The sequence below is a fragment of the Amblyomma maculatum genome, chromosome 3 (genome assembly GCF_055883805.1).
Source record: "Amblyomma maculatum isolate TAMU_Amacu chromosome 3, ASM5588380v1, whole genome shotgun sequence".
Taxonomy (NCBI): domain Eukaryota; kingdom Metazoa; phylum Arthropoda; class Arachnida; order Ixodida; family Ixodidae; genus Amblyomma; species Amblyomma maculatum.
In genome coordinates, this window is record NC_139346.1 from 211,162,833 (window position 1) to 211,184,966 (window position 22,134).

General features: G+C 49.5%; 1 protein-coding gene across 2 annotated transcripts in view; it reads right to left on the reverse strand.

Annotated features, from left to right (window-relative positions):
* The window catches only part of Hmgcr (HMG coenzyme A reductase), a 109,588-nt gene that overhangs the window by 71,181 nt on the left and 16,273 nt on the right, over positions 1-22,134 (reverse strand). The window contains exon 2 of one of the 2 annotated variants that reach the window (XM_084599534.1): positions 20,581-20,643. The exons of the other annotated variant lie outside the window; for it this stretch is intronic. Within the exon in view, the coding sequence (XP_084455660.1) occupies positions 20,581-20,639 (59 nt within the window). The 5' untranslated portion in view covers positions 20,640-20,643. The remainder of the gene's footprint in view (positions 1-20,580; positions 20,644-22,134) is intronic. 2 annotated transcript variants of the gene reach the window in all.

Below are 22,134 nucleotides of genomic sequence, written 5' to 3' on the forward strand. Positions count from 1 at the left end.
GCAGGCAGGCCGCCAACTGCTGCAATGGGTCACACTGGACTTCGATTCGCACTATTCGGGTGACAGCGCGCCGCAGGAGAAAAGTTCGCAGAAAAAAATGGAATTGCTTTTCAGGTCGTAAATATTGACCAGTTACGCCTACAATTTATTAATTAGTTTAGTAAGTTACGTAGGGTAAGTGTGCGGGCTATTTGGTGTTCCATTATGTATTAATACCAGCGCAACACCGCAAAATACACGACTAAGACACGAGGACACTCAAGCATTGAACTTCCAACTGATATTTATTGGGTGAAATATGTTTTTGACAAAGTGACAAGATAACAAGTTTTCTGATGTTGTTGGGAAATCATTATATAAGTAGCATTTCATCCAAAAAATGACAGTTGGATGTGGTTTGTGGGGTTTAAACAACAGTTCAAAACGACTCAGGCTGAGAGACGCCTTAGTGGACTCCGGGGTTCTTTATCGTGCACTGACATCGCACAGCACACGGGCGTCTTGCTTTTTGCCTTCAGCAAAAAACGGCCGCCGCGACCGGGATTCGATCCCGCATCCTTTGAGCCCAGTAGTCGAGAGCCCTAACCACTGCACCACCACGACGGGGCAAATGTCAGCTGGAAGTTCAGGGCTTGTGTGTCCCCCGTGTCTTTGTCGTGTATTTTGCGGTGTTTCGCTGATATAAATACATAATAAAATAAGAACCACAAAATTAAGTTTCCAGTGCTGCCACCATATCACGTGACCCAAATATACAAATGCGAAGTGAATTTCGCTCTCTCAACGTTAGAGGAAGAGACTGGCCTGTGGCATGTGCCCACTTCTCGCAAGAGCATTTCGAAGACCTTCGAATCCACAGCTATCGATTCAAAGGCCAATTTAACGCAGCTAAACAACGCACAAGCCATCGCAAACGTGTTGTAGAGAGGGAGCGCGACGAATGGGCCTAATCCAGTCACGCTCGAGGAGCAAGGCGCGCTGGACAATCCCCAAACCATTCCCCCTCTCCCTGAGTGGAGTCGAGACATTAGAGAGATTTAGCATACCGTGATCCGCGATCCGCTACCGTGATCCGCCACCGCGCGTTTCATTGCGCATGCTCAGATCACTTTCATGCCGATAGATGGCGCCACGAACTTAATGTCGGCACATTGACCTGGCGCATCGGAACCAATCAGCTTGTACGCCCCGCCCACGAGCGGTAGAGTGTCACGGTGGGGGATCGCGGATCACGGTATGCTAAATCTCTATATTTCCGGATTTCGATCACCGCGCACTGGGTGCGCCCCAAAACCGGCGCGGTGCCCTGTGCACCACGGCGGTTGCACCCTAAGAAAATTCAACATCGAGGGCAAAATGCACCCCGCAGGTGCATGCCTATAGTGACACCTTTCTTCTAGAGCGTCTGCTGCAATCTCGCCAAACTCCGTGCCCCACACACACCGTTGAAGAAAGCAACAACATCAACGGTACGAGACATCATTTGGCAATGTCTGAAGAGAACTGAATGATGTCATGGGAGCGGCTGCACGGTCGATTATGACATAGAGTGTATTTTCTGCTATGCCAAATATTGCGGCCACGGCTTGTTCGCTACTTTTGTTTCCCGCATACCATAAATGAGTTAAATCCAGTCATTACGCGCACAATCGTGATTATTCAAAAACAAGAAATGAAAGAACGTGTTCTTCAGCCGCCTTCTCTGGGTAAGGGCCCCGCTGAGCTTGAAAGAGCCGTTCCGATCACACTGTAGCACCCAGAAATGCTTTCGGAACTGCATATAAATCACACAATTCACGTCTCAAAGGCACATGTCGTACGTTACACGCTTTACGTGTCAAAGGTTCTGCACAGCTGCTATGTTAAGCAGGGAATCGTAAACAGCCGCTCGCTGTCGTTGAGGCGCCAGATGATCGGCCCGATGAAAAAACTGGTAGTTCGGGCATTCACCGTGTTTACGCTGTGTGAGGTCGACTGTCATACCGTCTTCGTAACCAGATTATCTCGACATCAGTTTATCGATTGCGGCAACCATCCGTACTATTTTTCTCCATCGCGCGTCAGTCTGCGTGCACACGCCATGCCAGACGCGAGCACATCGAGCAGGGCAAAGTGGCTTCTCTGCAGTGCGCGTCCCGCAGTGGTTGCCGGGATTGCACCCCTGCGAACCACCAATTTTCTGGGTGCGTGACGGGGCCGCGAAAAACTGCCCCGGCAAGGGGCGCTTCCGGTGATCGCGGACAGCGGGTACGCACCAGTGCGGTTGATTGAGGATAGATGGTGCGCACCAGGGCGCCCGGAGCGCACTGGTGCGGGCGATCGAGGATGCTATTAGAAAGGAGAACTTCGCTCTGCTCGTTCCCTTCGAATAATGCGAGAGATGCATTTTGAGAACGAGACCTTTCAGTTGGGAAACAAGCCTTGTGTTAGCATAGATTCACACGTAGTTCCCGCACGCGCAGGCCACGAGAAGAGGGTTTCAGGCATTTTATAAAGTGAGGATAAAGCGGATTAAGTGCAGCGCTGGCACAGTGGGCAGAGAAATAGTGTTTTGAGGGAGACTCGTTACCAGTCTTTTTGCGTGTTTGCACTTTCCCTCTAAAATGGGACCCGAGTCGCTTCCTTTGTCCAGTTCATGTAAACGCAGCCGTAAGCGGGGAAGGTTCTTGCGCGCTTACAACTGACACACGTCCAACAAAAACAAACGATACCGGCTCCACGTGTGCTACTAACGCTTGCCCAAATCAAGATGATTCACTTCGGGTGCGATTGATATTACTGCAACGAATAAACTTTCCATTTTTTACTGTTTACTGTAGGCTGATTGCTCGCATGCCTCCAAAATTATTGGTGCCGACGATGGCACCCTGACGCCGCCTCGGTGTCTGACGGGTGAATCTCTCCACGGCGATCAAGTATGCGTATGCCGCCTAACAGCGACGCAACCATTTCAAGTTCGAATTGAGGATCTCGAATGCCCTCGACTCAACACCGTCATTTGATACTGCCCCTATGCCAGATTCATTATACACCTCTACCCCATTCAGCCACCAGCAACACGTTCTCCGGTTCCATTTTCCATCGCATCGGATCAGCCTCATGCGCAATGGGCTTCTCACGAACAAAGTCACGGCGCTACGTACCGCAAATGGCAACGCCGATCAAGCACACAATCAGAATTAAAAAATCATGCGAGCACAAAACTGACCTGCGTCGGAAGGATCGCGCGAAGGCCACCAGCTGGGCGACCATCGTCGCCGCTGTGCTCGGAGGACAATGTGCGCGCAGTCTGTCCGTGTCGTCCGGGTGGCGTCGTCACACACGCTGCGCGGCGTCACCCTCCCCAGCACGCACGCGCACACACACACACACCAGCGTGCGGGCCCGCGGTGTCAATCGCGAGCAGGAACAAGGAAAGGTCCGCTTGGTCCAGCCACGGTCCCGGGGAACCCCTCTGGAGTGAGCGCCGGCCTTCCACCGCCAGTCGCCGTTCAAACAGAGGAGGACTTCATCACGAATGCCTCCTCTCCCTCATCCACCACTGCCCTTTCCCCCATGTATGCATACACGCGCTCCAACGTCAGACGCAGCCACTCATAAGCGCAGCCATGCTCGGGCGCTCGCCGAAAGCTGACAGATTCAAATGTCAGACGACATTCGGAATTCTTACGCGGTCACCCAAGTAGCCTGTGCGGCCCATGGAAGAACTGGTGAATACATAACGTTATTAGGCACGGCCACAATTGTGGGCCTGTTCCGCGCGTAACCTTCGAAGGGAAGTTCCAGTCACCCTGTTCCCCGAATACGTACGTGACGGCGATCATAACCGCCGATCGTGGGGGTCATCTCTACAACAACCAGAACGTCCCCGCATCATACGCGCGAAGTCGCCCATTGTGCAGGTAGCCAGGTAGCCAGGAAGACTGCTGCAAAGTGCCCACACCCTTGGCAGGCAGCACAATAGCGAGTTTTAGAACAGGTTAGTGCATAATAGGGGCGCGAGTGCTCATTCCCAGAATGCTGCGATGAAAGGTGCGAGTACGTCCCCCTATGCGTTTTAACCATGTCCTCTTTCAGTTCCATCATGACGTTTGCAAGTGCACTGACCCCTCCATCGCTATTTGCCCCTTCAACTTTTTGTGTCAGGTGCGCGAGTGCACCCATGTGGGGGCACGATGGACCGCCATGGTTTTCTTTTGTGTTTTGTTGTCCGCATGTTTCCAAAGTGGAAAGTGTCATGTTTTGCTATGTATAGCTTTGGTGGAACGAGTTTTCAAAATCCGTTGAGGGGAAGACCAGCGTGTTGTTCTGTTGTAAGGCTTGATGCCCAGGTGCACCTTTGGATCTTCGAAGAGCAGCAGTCTCTCATGTCCTTACCGTGGCTTTCCAGTCCTTCACACATCTTCAAGAATCTTCGCACATGGCCAATCCGGCAGGTATATATATATATATATATATATATATATATACACCTTTTTCATCGGCTAATATGGTCCGAGACTACTGGCCGATACTGAAGCTATGCGGTTCAGTTGCAGTTTGCAGGTCCACAGACTTTTGTCCCCGATAGTAAACCTGCACGAATTCATCCGGCAAGTATATATATATATGAACCGCATAGCTTCAGTATCGGCCAGTAGTCTCGGACCATATTAGCCGATGAAAAAGTCTTGCAGAGAAGCTGACTTAGAGTTCCGCAAACTGTCCATTCGTTTACATCGCGTTTCTAAATCAAAATCGCCAGACGTGAGGTCCAGAGACCTTTGCCTCAGATAGTACATCTAGAAGTTCAACAACATTCTTTTTCGCATCACTTTCTTCTTGCAGTTATGCTCTCTGGTTAACAACGAGACACATCAGCACCAAGCGATCATGGGAGCAGAAACTCTCGTAATGAACGTCAACCACTGAACATTGGGGACGAAAAGGTATACCGGCATACACACAAGGCGACATCACCCGCGCCTGCATCGATGAAAGCTCCAGTGCACATGCGCTATGCTTTCTGAGCCCACCACCTCGACCGCATGATGAAGCCATGGATGACCCGATTTCAAAAAACTTTCTCTGCGCACGCTCGACCGACAACCTTGCATTCTTTTCGTTATTTTTCACTGGCTCACCTTCAAGTTTTGATTTCACCGTGCCTCGAAATGGAGGCCAACCCGCAGCAAGAGGCGGACATCGTAGACGATTACACCCGTCGCTGCGGCCTTCAGTGCTTCCCGTCCAAATATGAATTTGTGGATGATACGTCCCTCACAAACGTGCACCACCAAAATAGATCTCTCCCTTAACAGTGGGCCCATACCAAACACGAAGCGATCCGAGTACTGGGGCTCTTTATAAAAGAAAATCGCAGAGCCGCCACAACACTAGCCAAACAGTGTAAGGTGAGAGACCGACCAGGTATGCTGCATGGCCCGCCAGATTTCGATCAAGCGCGGGCGGTTGCGATGCGAATAGCCTTGCGGCTGGCGCATGCATCAACCTGCTCAAATTTGACGAGAATGCACTCGAAGTCATTTTCAGTAAAATATACAACAAATGTGCCTTTGACCTCCAGATCAGCCCCTCCAAACAGCGCCTACTTGGCCAGGGGGAGGGAAGAAGCACACTTGATGAACCACTACAGGAGACTGTCTAAAACGCCGTCGGGTCGCCGCATATCCTTGCCCCAATACACGTCCATCGCTCAATGCATGCGGAAGAGTGGAGATATGCCCTGCACGTCCGCCCTCTTCTGGCCAACATGACACGAGATGACCATAGCGGCAGACGCCTAACACAGGCGGAAGCCTTACTGGGTAGCCACTACGGACACAAACACGGAGTCTTCTACATGGACGACTCCGGCCCGCACTACGGGGGTTAGTACACGCTCGCTGTCGTCCACCAAAACACTGCAGTACGGACTCAATTTTCATGCACACAACATTACACATGCGGACGAGGTTGTCAATGCGATAGCCGTCGCAGGTCAGCTAGGACTCACGGGTGATCATCACCGACTCGAGGGATGCCTGCCGCAATATCGAGCAGGGGTGCAACCGTACCTAGCCTAGAGAATGGATTTGGTGAAGCCACCGCATCCACTAGTGCTGTCTCGAAGCACTGAGAAGAATTTGAGCCTGTTCAAGCAGCGGTTCGAGCTGTTCCTGCAGGCAACAGAGTCGACGAAAGAACCGAGGTCTGAGACGGGGTCACAAGCGAATTTGTTACCTTACTCAGTTTTTCAGAGGGTCAAAGCCAAGTCTGATTTAAGAGCGCAAGCTCCTCCATTCTGCGATCGTACAGCGGTGACGTCATCAAACATATCGGCGTCGCTACGCTTCAAGTGATGGTGAATGACCGAAGCGGCTACTTTGACTTCTTTGTCCTTTAGAAGGGTAATATGTCAGCCCATTCTCGGACTTTCAGCGTGCGAACTGTTAGGACTGGTGTCACGTTCCGTGAGCGCTGTGTGCACAAACATCACTGACCGAGTGGTGAACGAATTTCCCGAGTTGTTTCAGGGCATCGACTGCCTAGCACTCCAGTACCACATGATCCTACGTAAAGGTGCAACATCGGTGGTCCAACCGTTACGACGGCCGGTGCCCCTGGCATTGCTTCAGCTCCATCGAGAAGTGCTCGACCGCATGGAATGTGAAGGAATCGCGGCTAAAGTCAGCGAACCGACGGTCTGGGTGAGCCTATTTGTTGTAGAAAGAAAAAAGGATGGCAAATGCGCGCGTGAGTTGCGCACAAATGAATGCCTGAAGCGAGAGCATTATCAAATGCCGAAAATATGTTGAGGATGAGCTTACCGCGAAGCCAATTTTTTCTCTCGCCTCGACGCCTACTCGCGCTTTCATCAAACTCCTTTATGAAGTGTTTGATGTAGCTCTAGGTGTACGAATTTATGTCGATCTATTGTTATGGGGGAGCATAAGGGAAAAGTACGATGCCAGACTCCGCACAGCCTTGCTCTTAGCCGCCAGTAAAGCCGGCCTAACGCTTAATCCTGCCAAGTGTAAACTCGGTAAGGCTGTTTCTGGGGCTAGTTGGTAGATTTTGTGCATTTTTTGGCGAAGCCTGATGCGCTAAAAAAGGCAGGGACGTGAGAGACACACAGGACACAGCGCTAACTTGCAACTCCATTTTCTTCACGGCGCAGAAGCATACACATATAAAGAAGATAGTGCGTCAAAATAACAAAGAAAGAAGACACTCATCGCATGCACATGCCTTTATCATCGAGAAACGTGATTTCTTTATCCGACAGACTAATCGATGGAGTACTAACGCACTCTGCTGCTTTCTTGCGAATCATGTGTGCCTCGATTATTTCACGCGTGTATTTATCTTTGCTCTTTGCCTCCACAGTGCATTCGCTGAACAATGGCTTGCAAGTTTTACTAGGGCAACCATGATAATGTTCCGACGGGTTACCATTTCTTGGTTGGGTCACATTACGCTTGTGTTCTGCAAGTCTTTCATTTAAACAAGTGCCAGTTTGCTCTATTTATACTAGACCACTAGTTAAAAGAATACAGTATACCACCCCTTGTACACATTCTACAAACTTATTTCTATATGCCTTTCGATGCATCCCTTTGAGCGGCTTGGAACCGGGTTTGTGATACTTGATAATTTTGACACCTTTCCTTGGGAAGAGAAAACCAATCTCACATTTACCTTTTTTTGCCACCCTCTTGAGTCTATATGCGAAATTCCGTGCATATACGGAGTCACTGCTGTCTTTCTATTCGGGGGTCTGTTTAGAACTGATTCTCCGACATTTCTACATAAAACTTTCTGCCACCGAAACGAGCAGGTCTTTGGGATAACCAGCGGCATACAGGCGACTGGCCTGATCGCTAAGGCTGATGGTTATCAAGAGAGGACTTGCTTGTTGACTATTGCCCTTTTGGCAAGCTTTGTATGGGATGATGACTGACGAGTGGTTCGTTAGCCCTAGAACTGCAATTTGTTGTCAGCCGGTAGCTCGTGAGTTATTTCAAGTGGATGAAAATGCCGGCTAAAAATGTTTAAAAGGGATGTAAAGTCCCGTCCAAGGCAAGCTAGGTTATTGTCAATAAAATTAAAACATCATCCACGTAACAAAAAACTCTTAAGACCTTAAAATCTTGTAGATGGGTGGCAATCAACCTGTCACAGTGGGCTAAAAACAAGTCTCTAAGAATTAGTGCTGTACAACACCTTATGCAGACACCCTGCTTCTGTAAAAACACACCACTGTTCCACTCAGCATAGGTCGAATTCAGAAACAACTTTAACATTTCCATGAACCCTGCCACCGATACACCAAACGCATTCTGGAACGCCACAGAGCCAAAGCAATCGATACTGTCCTCCACACAAGCAAGCAGATGGTCATGAAGGAGATAATAATACAGGTACTTTATGTCTAGAGACATCCCTGTCATGCGCTTGGTGGAATTATTTGTTAAAAATTCTCCTACACTTTCAAAATTCTTTGCTGCAAACGGATCATTGATTTCCAAGAGATTTAACTTTTCTTGTAGAAAAATAGCCACCATTTTCTGCCACGAATCACATTAAAAGATAATTACCCCTAGAGGGAACCCCACTTTGTGGGATTTCGCTGTGAAGAGGACCTGCAAACTGTTCCTTTCACTATTTTCAATGAGCTTCGCAAGCTGGCCAAGGTTCAACCTATTCCAGGGAAAGAGGACTGCTGGCGGAAGGACGCTGTAGTGCACTCAGGTCAAGAGTGTGGCGGTCATTGTGCCAACCTCCAGACCGAATGCCTCCTTCGTGGCGCGAGGAGATCGAAGTGCTCTAACATGACACCATTGCCGACTTTCTACCGAGCGCATTTGAATCTGGAAGCTCGTCGAGAAGCGGTGCTAGCTTCTCCGTGACGATGTTAAGCAGCTAGGGTCGATGAGACAATCGATAATGCCCCTGCCGCGAGCATTTGTGGATAATAAAGATGTAATATAGATACATCATATGGATCAGTAGCAAGCGTGGTAGCCTAAGAACTGCATAGCCGACGAACTGTTTTGTACTTACCTGACAGGGATACGACGGAACGGCATAACCAGATGCGGACAAACCTGACGCCTAGTGGGCACTGATCTGCGCATGCGCTGCTGATAGCTGACGATAGATGTGTACGGTAGCGTACGCATCCTTGGAAACTGTGGAGCGTTAGGCAGATGCTAGAAACACGGCCGTGCTATAGAGCTGGTCTCTTCCGTCTCGAGGGCAAACAGATCCTGACAGGCTGCCCGCGCACTTTCTGACCAGCGTTATTAGATCTTATAGCAACTAGGGAGCTCTGAACAAAAGCCCAGCAATCCTGCGGCCAGCTAGATCCGGAGGTTTCAAACGGAACCGCCGCCTATTAGCCAGACATTTAGCTTTCGGTGACGCTTCCCTTGCCATAATCGTGTTTCGAGCAGCGCGCTGAACAGTTCTGAGCCCCGCCGGGGTGGTGCAGTGGTAAGACGCCCGACTACTGTGCCGGAGTACCCGGGTTCGAACCCGACCTCGGCGGCTGCGTTTCGATGGAGGCGAGACGAAGAGGCGTCGTGTGCTGTGCGATGTCAGCGCACGTTAAAGATCCCCAGGTGGTCGAAATTACTCCGCAGCCCTCCACTACGGCTCCTCTTTCTCTCTTTCGATCCACTTTCATTCCTCTCTTCCTCCCTTTCCTTACGGCGCGGTTGCGGTGTCCACAGAAAACAAGTGAGACAGTTACCGCGCCTTTCCCTTCCTATAAATAAATCAGTTTAAATCAGTTCTGACAAACATTGCGAACCTCTCAGTCTTCTACTAAGCGAAGTGTCAGATTTCGATGCTTATGACCTAGTTAGTAGGAGTACCGTAAAGAGTTCGACGAAACCTGGCTTCGATTTCGTGCGTTGTGGCAACTATATAAAACACAGTCACAAGTGTAGCGCCCGGTAACGACAAAAATTCTAGAGGGCGCTTTGGACTACTAAAGTGCGATGAGGCGAAATCCATTATAAGCGCGGCAAATCGTAGTCCTCCGCTAAGGCACCTCTATCTCCTTCAATTCTCCGCTTTCACTCCCACCTTGCTCCCTTCCTTTACGGCGTGGTACATGTCTCCGCGGAGAATTGCCCCGCCGGGGTGGTGCAGTGGTAAGACGCCCGACTACTGTGCCGGAGTACCCGGGTTCGAACCCGACCTCGGCGGCTGCGTTTCGATGGAGGCGAAACAAGAGGCGCCCGTGTGCTGTGCGATGTCAGCGCACGTTCAAGGCCCACTGTCCACCCTCCGGTCGAAAATATTTTCTTCCCCGGTGACTGTGAGACTGCATCCTTAGAACGCAAGGCCGCAAAATGTTTTTGAAAAGAGTAACTAATAACGCAGTTACAGCCACCGCAATCACCCGATTCTGTCATGCCTCTCTCCTTCCATTCCCTAGCAAAGGTTTTTCACTCTCCTGCCCGAGGTCGTCTAGCCTCCGCAATACAAATTCCCCTTCCTCCACCGCGTTTGGCGGGAGGTGGGGCGTGGCTCTCCGCGAGCGCGAAAAAAAAAAAAGAAACGGTCGAGGGAGCGCGCTGTTACGACCAAGCATCCGCAATTGCGCGCTCTATTGTTCGCCTGTGGGCATGGATAAGTTTTGTGAATATGTGGTGATGGTCCAATGGCTCTAAGTGAGCCTGTTTCCAGGAATCCTGATTTGTAAGCATGTTTTGCTTTGTGGACAACCTGCAAATGCCAAATTGACCTTGTCAAGAGAACGTCTGGAAAAACACAAAGAAACGTCCCCCTGCGGGAAATAGCAGGAAGTGCTTTCTTTCTTTTGTTCACCCTTCCAGTCGAGAAGTGCTATCCTCCAGTGATGAATGCCTCCTATCCAAAGGAGACGACAGAGTGACATGTCCGCTGACGTGCAGGACAAGAAAGGAGCATGACTCATACGGCCATTAAGTGATTTCCCGGGAATGCAGGAAAGATTTGCAATTGTCGAAAAGGGACCATGTTGGGAGCCCTATGCGGCGCCACGTGCACTCGGGTTTCTGAGAAGTAAAACCCCTTGTCAGAACCAGCCTGTGGTTTCTTTGCTGAAGAATAGAAATGTACCTCCTCTCCTCGCCGTTCCCAAGCTTTTCCCGCCAACAAGTGATCACGCCCAACGAATGAATGCCGGACCAGTCAGTGCTTCAGACCATCAGTGCAGTGATGTGTTCGATTGGATGCCGATACCTGAGGGGCGTGCCCTGGATTTGGTTGGTCAACATCTTCAGAGAGGGGCTGGACATAGGGGGGTTTTAAGGACGCTGCAGAGCACGAAATGTCGCTCTGGGCCCTGGGTAAACGGCTCATCCAGTCGCTTCTCGCTATGAACTCTTAACGCTTGCCATTTTGCTGATGTACCCTTCTTTTTCGTGTAAATAATCTTGTAAATAAGTTTCTCAAAGTGCCATTAAACCTGCTTGTACATATTTCACCAACTTCGAAGATTCAATCCTACTTCAACCCCGAGTCTCTGCACGCTACCAAGTGAAGGCCGGGTCGACGTAGCCCCAGCGTCACGACAACTGGTGGCAGCGGTGGGATCTGAATCTACAAGCACAACATCTGGTGATTGGAGGTGGATCTGAAGCTACAAGCCACAACATCTGGTGATCGGAGGTGGCATCTCAAGCAACAAGCAGGCGCAACAATCGGCCAACAAGAGAGCAGCTCGGAACATCGATCGCATGTGTGGGTGAGTGCTTGGCTTTTCTTCTGATGTGGACCAGGTTCTAGAACAGGGTTAGATTTTAAGAACTGGTAAAAAGTGTTGAAACGCCTTTAGGTTTGGTAGTTTGCACTGTTGTTTTGGAAGTAGCCGACACTCGGAGCGATCATGGACCTACAAAAGCTGCAGAAACCGGAACTGTTGCTATTGTGTGAGGAATTGGGAATTAATACAAGTGGTTTGGCACGAAAACCCTTGATTATAAAGGCAATCACTGATCTGGGAACCGATGATGAGGAGCTCAGTGAAGCATGGAACCTCATCGGGCAAAAAAAGGAACAGCTCAGACAGCAGAAAGAGGAAAGGGAGCGCGAACGTCAGAGGGAAAAAGAGGAAAGGGAGCGCGAACGTCAGAGGGAAAAAGAGGAAAGAGAGCGTGAACTTGAGAGGGAAAAAGAGGAAAGGGAGCACGAACGTGAGAAGCTTGAGAGAGAAGCAAAAAAGCGGGAGCTAGAAATTGAGCTCCGGAAATTAGAAGTAGAGTTGAGCAAGAGGTCGGGCAATTGTCCCCAGCTAGCGGTACCTCTTCTCAACAAGGAGGCAGATTTCAAGATGTCAAAGTACATGCAGCCATATGTGATATCAGGGGATATCGGTCTGTATCTGGGTAACTTTGAGCGAACTTGCGAAGAACTGTCCTTCCAGCGAGACACGTGGTCTCAGAGATTATTGACGGTTCTGCCCTGCGAGGCAGCGGAGGTTGTCGCGCGGCTAAACAAGGAGGACGCGGACAACTACGAGAAGGTCAAAGCTTGCCTTCTGATTTTCGGAGACAGAGATGTGCAGGCCTTAACACGTTCAAAGGCGCGAGAACTAGCTACACTGCTCATTTCAGAAAAATCAACAGCGGAGGAAACGGCAGTTAAAACAGTGGTAAATGCGGAAAATAGCGGGCCAGAAAACTTTGAGAGCGAGGCATCTCAGATAAGTCAACTAGAAAGTGAGCTTGATAAGACACGGAATGAGGACGTTCTAGAGAGTAACCTCTTGCCGCCGGTGTCTAGTAATCTCACGAGACTTCTAAGTGGAACCCGAGAGGACTTAGCTATGGAGCAAGCCAATGATTCCAAGAATAAGCTCGAAGTACAGTGGGAAGGACCTGCTAAAGTCGTTGCAGAGCTTTCTGACACTAACTACGCAGTGAAAATCCCCGATAGGCGTAAAGCAGGGCGCATTTATCATTGCAATCTTATGAAGCCTTATGAGCAGAGGGAAACCATGGTAAATCTAACGTTAAACCTTCCTGAGGAGATTGGGGATAACTTGATTTGCCTCAGCGGAAAAGGAAGCAACGCTCAGGAGCTTCTCAAAAAGACGGAGCAGAGAGGGGAACTAAAGAAATCCCAGCTGTCCGATCTGGGCGAGATAATAACAGAGTTTGAGGCCTGCTTCGTGGACAGGCCAGGCAGAACTGATTTGACTGAGCACGATATTGAGCTGACTTCAGACGTGCCAGTGCGATCAAGGTGCTACCGATTCTCTCCAAGGCAAAGAGAAATTCTGGATAGGGAAGTAACTCGCATGCTGGAATTGGGAGTAATAAAACCCTCGGAAAGCGATTATGCTTCGCCTATGATCTTAGTAGAAGCTCCAGGTAAAGACCCCAGGCCTGTGGTAGACTACCGAAAGCTAAATCCTCTCACCAGGGATCAAGTGTATCCTATTCCGAATATTGAGGAGAGAGTAGAACAGGTCAGTAGAGCGGCATATGTGACTACGCTGGACCTTACTCGAGGATACTGGCAAGTACCGCTCACTGAACGCGCCAGCAGATACGCGGCTTTCGTTACTCCGACGGGCAGCTACCAGCCAACAATGATGAGTTTCGGGCTCAAAAATGCTCCATTTTGTTTTTCCCGACTCATGGATAGGGTTTTAAAGGGGTGTGAAACATTCGCGGTGCCTTATTTAGACGACATTGCGGTTTTTTCCGACTCATGGGCGGACCATATGGTACATCTAAGAGCTGTACTGAGCCTTTTGCGTCAGGCTGGACTAACCGTAAAGGCCGAGAAATGTTGCCTGGCAAGGGCGACCGTGGACTACTTGGGTCACAATGTAGGTCAAGGTTTCAGGAAACCCAGCGAGATTAAGATTTCTGCGGTAGCAGACTATCCGCGGCCGAGCACGAAGACGGAAATTCGAGCATTCCTAGGTCTGACTGGGTACTACAATCACTACATCCCTAACTATTCAGCTTTGGCTAGCCCTCTGACCGACGCTCTCCGCAAGACAGAACCGACAAATGTAGTCTGGGACGAACAAAAGGAAGCCTCCTTCGTAAACCTGAAGGCTGTGCTGATTAGCCGTCCGGTATTGCGAGCTCCAGACTATGGCCAAGAATTCACGGTCCAGTGTGATGCCAGTGATCGAGGGTTAGGTGCTGTTCTCTGCCAGAGAGATGACGACGGTAATGAGCACCCCGTGCTCTACTTGAGCAGAAAACTGAGTTCTAGAGAGAGGGCTTATTGCGCGTCAGAGAAAGAATGCGCTTGCATTGTATGGGCCATTCAAAAATTGCAGTGCTATCTTGGAGGGGCCAAATTCACCGTAGAGACGGACCATTGTCCCCTGGCTTGGCTGCAAACTGCGACATCGAAGAACAGTCGCCTTCTTAGGTGGAGCTTGATTTTACAGCAGTACAATTTTGAAATAAGATACAAAAAGGGGAAGTTAAATGGGAATGCGGACGCGCTTAGCCGCTCTTTCTAAGCGGTCCGAGAAGTTCCTCACCATGTATCGAAATTGATAATCAGGTTTTTTTTTTTCCGTGCGCTTGTATATGTGTGACTATGTAAAGCAGCACGTTTGGTTTTCTAGGAATACGTGGGTCCTGAACGTCTTGAGAGTGGGCTTTTCTCGAACAACAATGGCAGTTTTCTTTTGACCTGGTCTCTTCAGACGGGAGCCGAGTGCTTGTTTAGACATGTGGTTGAGTTTCAGACAGCTCGAGCAATTTGGCCTACAACAATCAAGACAACGCGACAAGCAACAGCGAGCTTCAAGCGTTCACGTGCAGGCCATTAAGTCGTCTCTTCATGCAGCAGCTGCGACTGCTGCCCTCCGAGTCTCTTCTGGCGGGGGAGGAGGCTGTTACGACCAAGCATCCGCAATTGCGCGCTCTATTGTTCGCCTGTGGGCATGGATAAGTTTTGTGAATATGTGGTGATGGTCCAATGGCTCTAAGTGAGCCTGTTTCCAGGAATCCTGATTTGTAAGCATGTTTTGCTTTGTGGACAACCTGCAAATGCCAAATTGACCTTGTCAAGAGAACGTCTGGAAAAACACAAAGAAACGTCCCCCTGCGGGAAATAGCAGGAAGTGCTTTCTTTCTTTTGTTCACCCTTCCAGTCGAGAAGTGCTATCCTCCAGTGATGAATGCCTCCTATCCAAAGGAGACGACAGAGTGACATGTCCGCTGACGTGCAGGACAAGAAAGGAGCATGACTCATACGGCCATTAAGTGATTTCCCGGGAATGCAGGAAAGATTTGCAATTGTCGAAAAGGGACCATGTTGGGAGCCCTATGCGGCGCCACGTGCACTCGGGTTTCTGAGAAGTAAAACCCCTTGTCAGAACCAGCCTGTGGTTTCTTTGCTGAAGAATAGAAATGTACCTCCTCTCCTCGCCGTTCCCAAGCTTTTCCCGCCAACAAGTGATCACGCCCAACGAATGAATGCCGGACCAGTCAGTGCTTCAGACCATCAGTGCAGTGATGTGTTCGATTGGATGCCGATACCTGAGGGGCGTGCCCTGGATTTGGTTGGTCAACATCTTCAGAGAGGGGCTGGACATAGGGGGGTTTTAAGGACGCTGCAGAGCACGAAATGTCGCTCTGGGCCCTGGGTAAACGGCTCATCCAGTCGCTTCTCGCTATGAACTCTTAACGCTTGCCATTTTGCTGATGTACCCTTCTTTTTCGTGTAAATAATCTTGTAAATAAGTTTCTCAAAGTGCCATTAAACCTGCTTGTACATATTTCACCAACTTCGAAGATTCAATCCTACTTCAACCCCGAGTCTCTGCACGCTACCAAGTGAAGGCCGGGTCGACGTAGCCCCAGCGTCACGACAGCGCGCCGCTGGATTCAGCCTGGCCGTGGCGAGGGAAAAGCGCGCTGCGAGCGGTAGACACCCATCCTTCTCCCGTCAGTCAGCGAGACGGACCAATTGACGTCGTTCCCGGTACGTACGTCATTATCGTGGCCCGTCGAGCCAGCGCAGGAAACGGGGAGTCTGGCTTCCCGGAGAAGAGCATGAGATAGCTTTGAATTGTATTTTCGATGCTTTGCGGCGCGCGTGTCACTGTAGCATTTTGCACAGACTATCTCCGGTACCTGATCGAAACACTGGGCTCCTTTGCTTAAAAGGGCCTTCCCTGGACAGTGGCCCTTTAAAGATCCCCAGGTGGTCGAAATTACTGTAGCCCGCCACTACGGATCCTCTCTCTATTTCCACTTTCACTCCCACCTTTCCCTTACGGCGCGGTTGAGGTGTCCACAGAAAACAAGTGAGACAGTTACCGCGCCTTTCCATTCCTATAAATAAATCAATCCGTGGAGAATTGTGACCGATACTGCACCTTTTCTATCCTGTAAATCAATTTCAAACGTTGCTGATGTCTGCTCTACTAACGCCTCCTAGACATCTGGGTCTGCTTCTGTTTGCTGTGTGTGCGGCGTTCGAGGAAGCGGCAAATGAAAGGCGCCGCACGGATGCTTGGATCGGACGCCCGGCGGGGTCGGCTTCGTATATGCACGAGTCCTTGTTGGCGCGCCCCTTGTTCAACACTACCAGCCTTTAGGAGGGAGTGGGAGGTGGTGAAGGGTGGCAGTTCCTGGCCCTGCGGGGCTGGGACGGTAGGTCAACGCCGCATGCGGTGGGGGCTAGCCAGCCACAGAATTTGATCTGTTGTAGGCCGTCATTGCACCCGCCACCGCTTCGGTGGTGGTGGATGACGGCTGTTGTTGTGGCGCGCGTCTTTCTCTCCTTTTTTCTTTCTTGTCTATTTTTTTCTTCTGTCCGCACGAGGCAGCGGAGGTGGCTCAGCTACAGAGCCAGTAGCAAGCCCGTGCATTTTATTTTCTTTCTTCCTACAGCCAAAACAACAACTACCAGCCTTTCATTGAATAAATCAAAGTTCACCGACGTTCTATAATTCGTTTACAGGAAAGAAAAGGCGCAATATCTGCCACTCGCAGAATCCCGCTATCATCCTCACGGTATAGAGAAGGGGAATTATGAGGAGCGTTTCACTATTTCAGACCTGTCCCTGAAAGATTGTACGTTTGAACCGCGTCTTATCTCGGAGTCCCTCGCTTCCAATCACAATCTTTCCTTTAACCTCCCTGTATTATCTTTTCTCCACCGTTTTGGCCAATATTTCCCTGCACATTGCAGGATAGAACCCAATTCCTCGCTACGATACTCCCTAGCACTTCCACCATTTCGCCTCCAAACGCCGATCTTTTCTCAATATTTCCGCCCCCTTTTCCTACATCCACATTGTCTAATATTGAGGGTATTTTCACTGGTGTACTTATATGTGCAATCAAGAATTTTCTTGTTCTTGTCGGATTTGCCTACACAAGCCTATAAGTACAAACACGAATGTTAGATCCTTTGGATGACACTCGGTCTATTCATCACCTGCATTGTATTAATTTTGTAAATAAATATGTTTTGTCTTGGGAAAAAAAAAATCAGGGGCGTGGCGCAGTTGGTAAAGCACTGGGCTGGGGATCCAAAGGATGGAGGTTTTTCCCAGCCACCCAGCCCTCTCGACTTGAGCTGCCTGAACGCTTTTCTTGTGTTGCTGCGTGGACTTTCAAAGGTTTTTGCGGCTCCACAGCAGTGTCCAGGCAGAGAACGGGAGGGATTTTGTCCCCGTCCTGCGCAGCATGGGCTGCCCTATTGAACTCCCCTCTTCACCCCACCGCACCACTGCTTCGAACAATACACGCCCCGACAATTGGACAAGAGCCTTCCCTATCTTGCCTATACTTGGTCTCACAAGATGTTTAAAACGCCTTAAAACGAAAGCCATCCATAGTGGCCGTTTGACAGGCTTCGTCCCCTGTGAAATTAGACAACGTCAGCAGTGACCTTTCACGTACACATGATACTGCTTGACGCATCTTGGTAATCGGGCAAGGGTATAACGACACGCGGTGAGGAGACCGCGGTTTGCGCGCCTCTTCCAGAACACAGCGCTGGCTGCAGCGGGAGCGGCGTGATGTAACCTGCGAAGTTCGGCTGGGAGCAGCCAATATTTTTCCTCTTGAGCGACGAGGAAAAGTTGCTCCTCCTCCCACAGACACGACGCCACGATGTTTACCAGGCACCGTTTGTCCCTTAGACAAACTGGCGCTGAAGTCAAACAGGGCAAACGGCCTCCGTCCGTGAGCGTATATATGTGTGCGCGTGCGCGCGTGCTTGCAGGAAGAGCCGCTGCTTGCATTTTCTTTTCGTCTTTTCGAAGACGGCGCCGCCGTTTGATCTCGGCGTAACGACGGCTTATTTAGTATAAGCGGAAGTGCCTGTCTTCACTCGGTTTCCGCAACAACACGTTTTTCGTCACTGCGTCAACTATCCTCACACAAGACCGTTTGGTTGCCAGGTGAATAGCAGTGCTCCTGATATCAACCAGGAGATCAGGTTTCTGGGAACGAAGAGGGAAAATCTGGACTTTTGGCCATGATGCCTATCGAAAGAGTGTATAAGGGGGGGGGGGGGGGGGGTTACAGAACCCCCCTCCCTCTCTTCCTCCGCAATTGTTGGCCGCTCGATAACAACTCGCAACACTTCCCGAGGAAGGCCTGCACGGTAGCAGCCGTTCTGAAGGGAATGGCAGTCGGTGACGCCGAATCCGCGTCACATCGCTTCACTCACTTCATCGCACTAACTTACGGATTTCGCAAGTTAACGGCGGTCGAGGCGACACCATGTATACTGCTCTTTTGTTGCTTTCACATATAGATTAGAAAAGACCAATTACGGTGAAAGTGGTCTCTTTTTGCCTTCACGCTGCCGTATATATTCTATCGAATTCGACACAGACCAATTTCAATTTTTCCGAGTTGAGCAGAGCAATAAAAGCTTAAACACCGTGTCTGTGCAGAGCCAGCATCTTTCCGACTTCCACGTGTCATAAAGCTAGCAAGTTGTCAAAAAAAAAAAAAAGGGGGGGGGGGAATAAACCTCGCAACAAAATTCAGTTAGGGATATAGAAATTGCTATGAAAAATTAAAAGGTCCTGCAAACGTGTCACGCTATGATCTTCACACAATACGGCCTCAAGGTTACACAGTGTGCACGACAGGGATAAAAGAGTGCGCAATTAAGCACATGAGACACTTTCAACGGATTGCAGAGCTTCCCAGTGCGCGCCGGCTTTGATATCTGTGCTATAATATTACGGAACCTACTCCGGCGACCAAACTCTTCACTCGGTTAATGAAAATTAGGAAGCTCTTCATACACATGTTAGTACACGCTACTGGCACGCTCGCCCATGAACACGAACTATTCCCGCTTCTCTATGGAATGCGTGAGAAATTTTCAAGCGCCGAATTGTGTGCCTACAGCTGCAAATAAGATTCTATAAGTGCGCACACCTGGAAAGCAAGCGCGCCAGTTAAGCAGCGCTATGTCTGTCCCGAGAGCAACTATGCCGCCTACCACCATATATAATCGTCTAGATAATTCGCGCAGCAGACGTGGCGCTGCACTTCATGCGCTGCCCTAATCGGCCCTCGATGCGTGGCGTACACTCGGATCCTGTAACGCCTGGCCTTGTCACTTTCCAACTACCACCTGCCGAAGGCACGCTCGCCATCATTTTACCCATTACGACAGCGACGGATTTCCAAGAGAGAGAGAGAGAGAGAGGCTGTTAACTTTATAGCGTTAATAATTAACGAGGCGATCATGAAACCTGTTGTGAGAAGGCTGCCATAGCGCTCGGATTTACTTTCGGCGATTTACTGTGGTGTTTACTGGAATTAATGTTTTCTCCCTAACATCCTGTATGGAGAAGCTCAAGGAGCATTTCGTACAGACGAGACGTAACGCATGGAAGGAAGGGGATTATATCCCAACAAAATTACAGGTTTCAGACCGGGCTTGTCCATGCAGGATGTAATGTTAGAAATTCAACATCGAATAACAGAAAAAGAGACAAAGTACACCAGGGCAATCGTTGAGTTAGACCTGACAAAACATTCGATAATGTCAAGCGTAAGGCGATCCTTGAAAACTTACAAGAAATCGGGGAGGGGAGAAAAATGTTGAGCTACGTTAAGAACTTCCTGACGGACAGGTAAGCTATAGTATACAAACAGAGGAAGGTAAACTATACAAGTAACATTAAAATGGACAGCTAGGGAACCCGCGAGGATTGGTCTTCTCTCTCCTATTATTATTTGATATTGCAATGACTGGACTGCTAAAGAAACTGAACGAAATCTCGGGCCTGAGAAACAAGCGGCAGAAGCAAGCGGCAGTGACGGGCATATAGAAGGTATCCTCCAAGGGGCAGGGGAGCTGGTGGAAGAGTACGTAACCCCGAGAGGTCTGATATGGTCACCAAAGAAGTCGGAACTTTTCATTTACCAACCACCGATGAGCCGAATAGGAAAAGCTCAAACCCAAATAGAAATAACAACTATCCCTATAACGAGAGTAGAAAAAAATACGAATACTAGGCATGTGGCCCCAAAGCAATGGACGCTACAGTGAAATCATCAAAAGACAAGAAAAAAGCACGCAGGAAAGTAATTAGACGCATCGGCAACCTGAAAACAGGAATGAAAGAGGCTAACTTACTGAGGCTGGTGCAAGCTTTCGTGATCAGCAGAACAGCATAGGCGACCCCATATCTGCATCACACTAAGTGCGAAAAGGAGAAGGAAGCATTAGAAAAAGTATTAATGCGGCTTGGGACTTCAACACTGCACACTCACCGAAAGACTCATGAAGCCAGCAGGATCTCACCATACGAAGTACTCACCAGAACACTAACAGAGAGGAGGAGGAGGAAAAAAAGCAGGGAGGTTAACAGGTAAAAGAAACCGGTTTGCTACCAGACAGAGAGGTCTGCAAACAGAGAGTCGTACTATATCCTATGAGGGCTAAAGGGGCACAAAAAACAGACATATCGATAGACATCAGGAAAAGGCTGAAAATCCCTCCAATATCCCCCCCCCCCCCCCCCCCTTCCTTCAAAGGAAAAAAAAAGCATGCATCCACGACATCATAAGAATAGAAAATCAAAAGAGCCGAGGCTCTACAAAAGCGCTAGGGCGGTCGTACGGATGTGGTCTACGTCGACGCAGCAGAGTACGTGAACTGTCCAGCTATGGTGACAGTATAGTAGCAAATCAAAAAACCAAAAGATTAAAGCTATAACCGCTCCTTACGCACGAACTCTGCAGAAACGGCGGAAGAAATGGCCATAGCACCATAGAAATGCCTTGAAGGAGAAAACAAAGCGATGGCGCAAAGCGCTCGCGTGAAGCTCCCACCTGCTAACCAATGCAGCTGGCAGGTGCTGTTAAGAACATTCCCCCACATCCGCCTGCTAACCAAGGCTACCTGGCAAGTGGTGCTAAGGAGATTCCCCTATCTCCGACCGCCAACCAAGGCAGCTGGTAGGTGGACCGAAAGATAAAATTCCATTTCCACTTATAGGTAAGAGAGAGAAGAGCTGGACTAAGAATGTGGAGTTTTCATCTGCGAACAGTGGCCGGTGGTGTTAGACGGACTTCCCACTTACAACCGTGGCAGGCGGAGAGTGGCAAATCTCCGGCGCCACTTGGGCGGGCCAATATTATTTTTTCTTTTCACTCGGCGGGCAAAAATGTATGTGGAGGAGATGAGGGCGATCCCAAGACTAAGGATGACTAAAATTACTAAAAATTACTAAGCAAGAATCGATTACAGCGATCACGTGTAGAAGTGTAATAACCTTCGAATAAAGAGAGGAATAGATCGGAAAATGAAAAAGAAAAAAGACATTATATCGCATCGCATGGAGCCCTTGTGGAGGGTATACAAGCAGGTGGGTGTCGCCTCTGGATGGTGGATACTCCGCAACAGGGTGCCACCATTTTCACCAAATACCAATGATAATGCTGGCGGAGTAGAAAACGAAGCCATGAACTACAGAGCCGGTTTAGAATAAACACTTCCACATTATTTTGTAAACGCGCACTACACATACCCTCGGAACACGAATAGTGAAAACTTGACAGCGCCACCAGTCTTCTGCAGCCACAGTAAAGCAAGAGCATGCACACCTCACATGCACCTCAGGTTGGGCTGACAAACTAGGATGCCCAACTACGAATACACGGTGTCGCAAACTATATATGAAGAGCA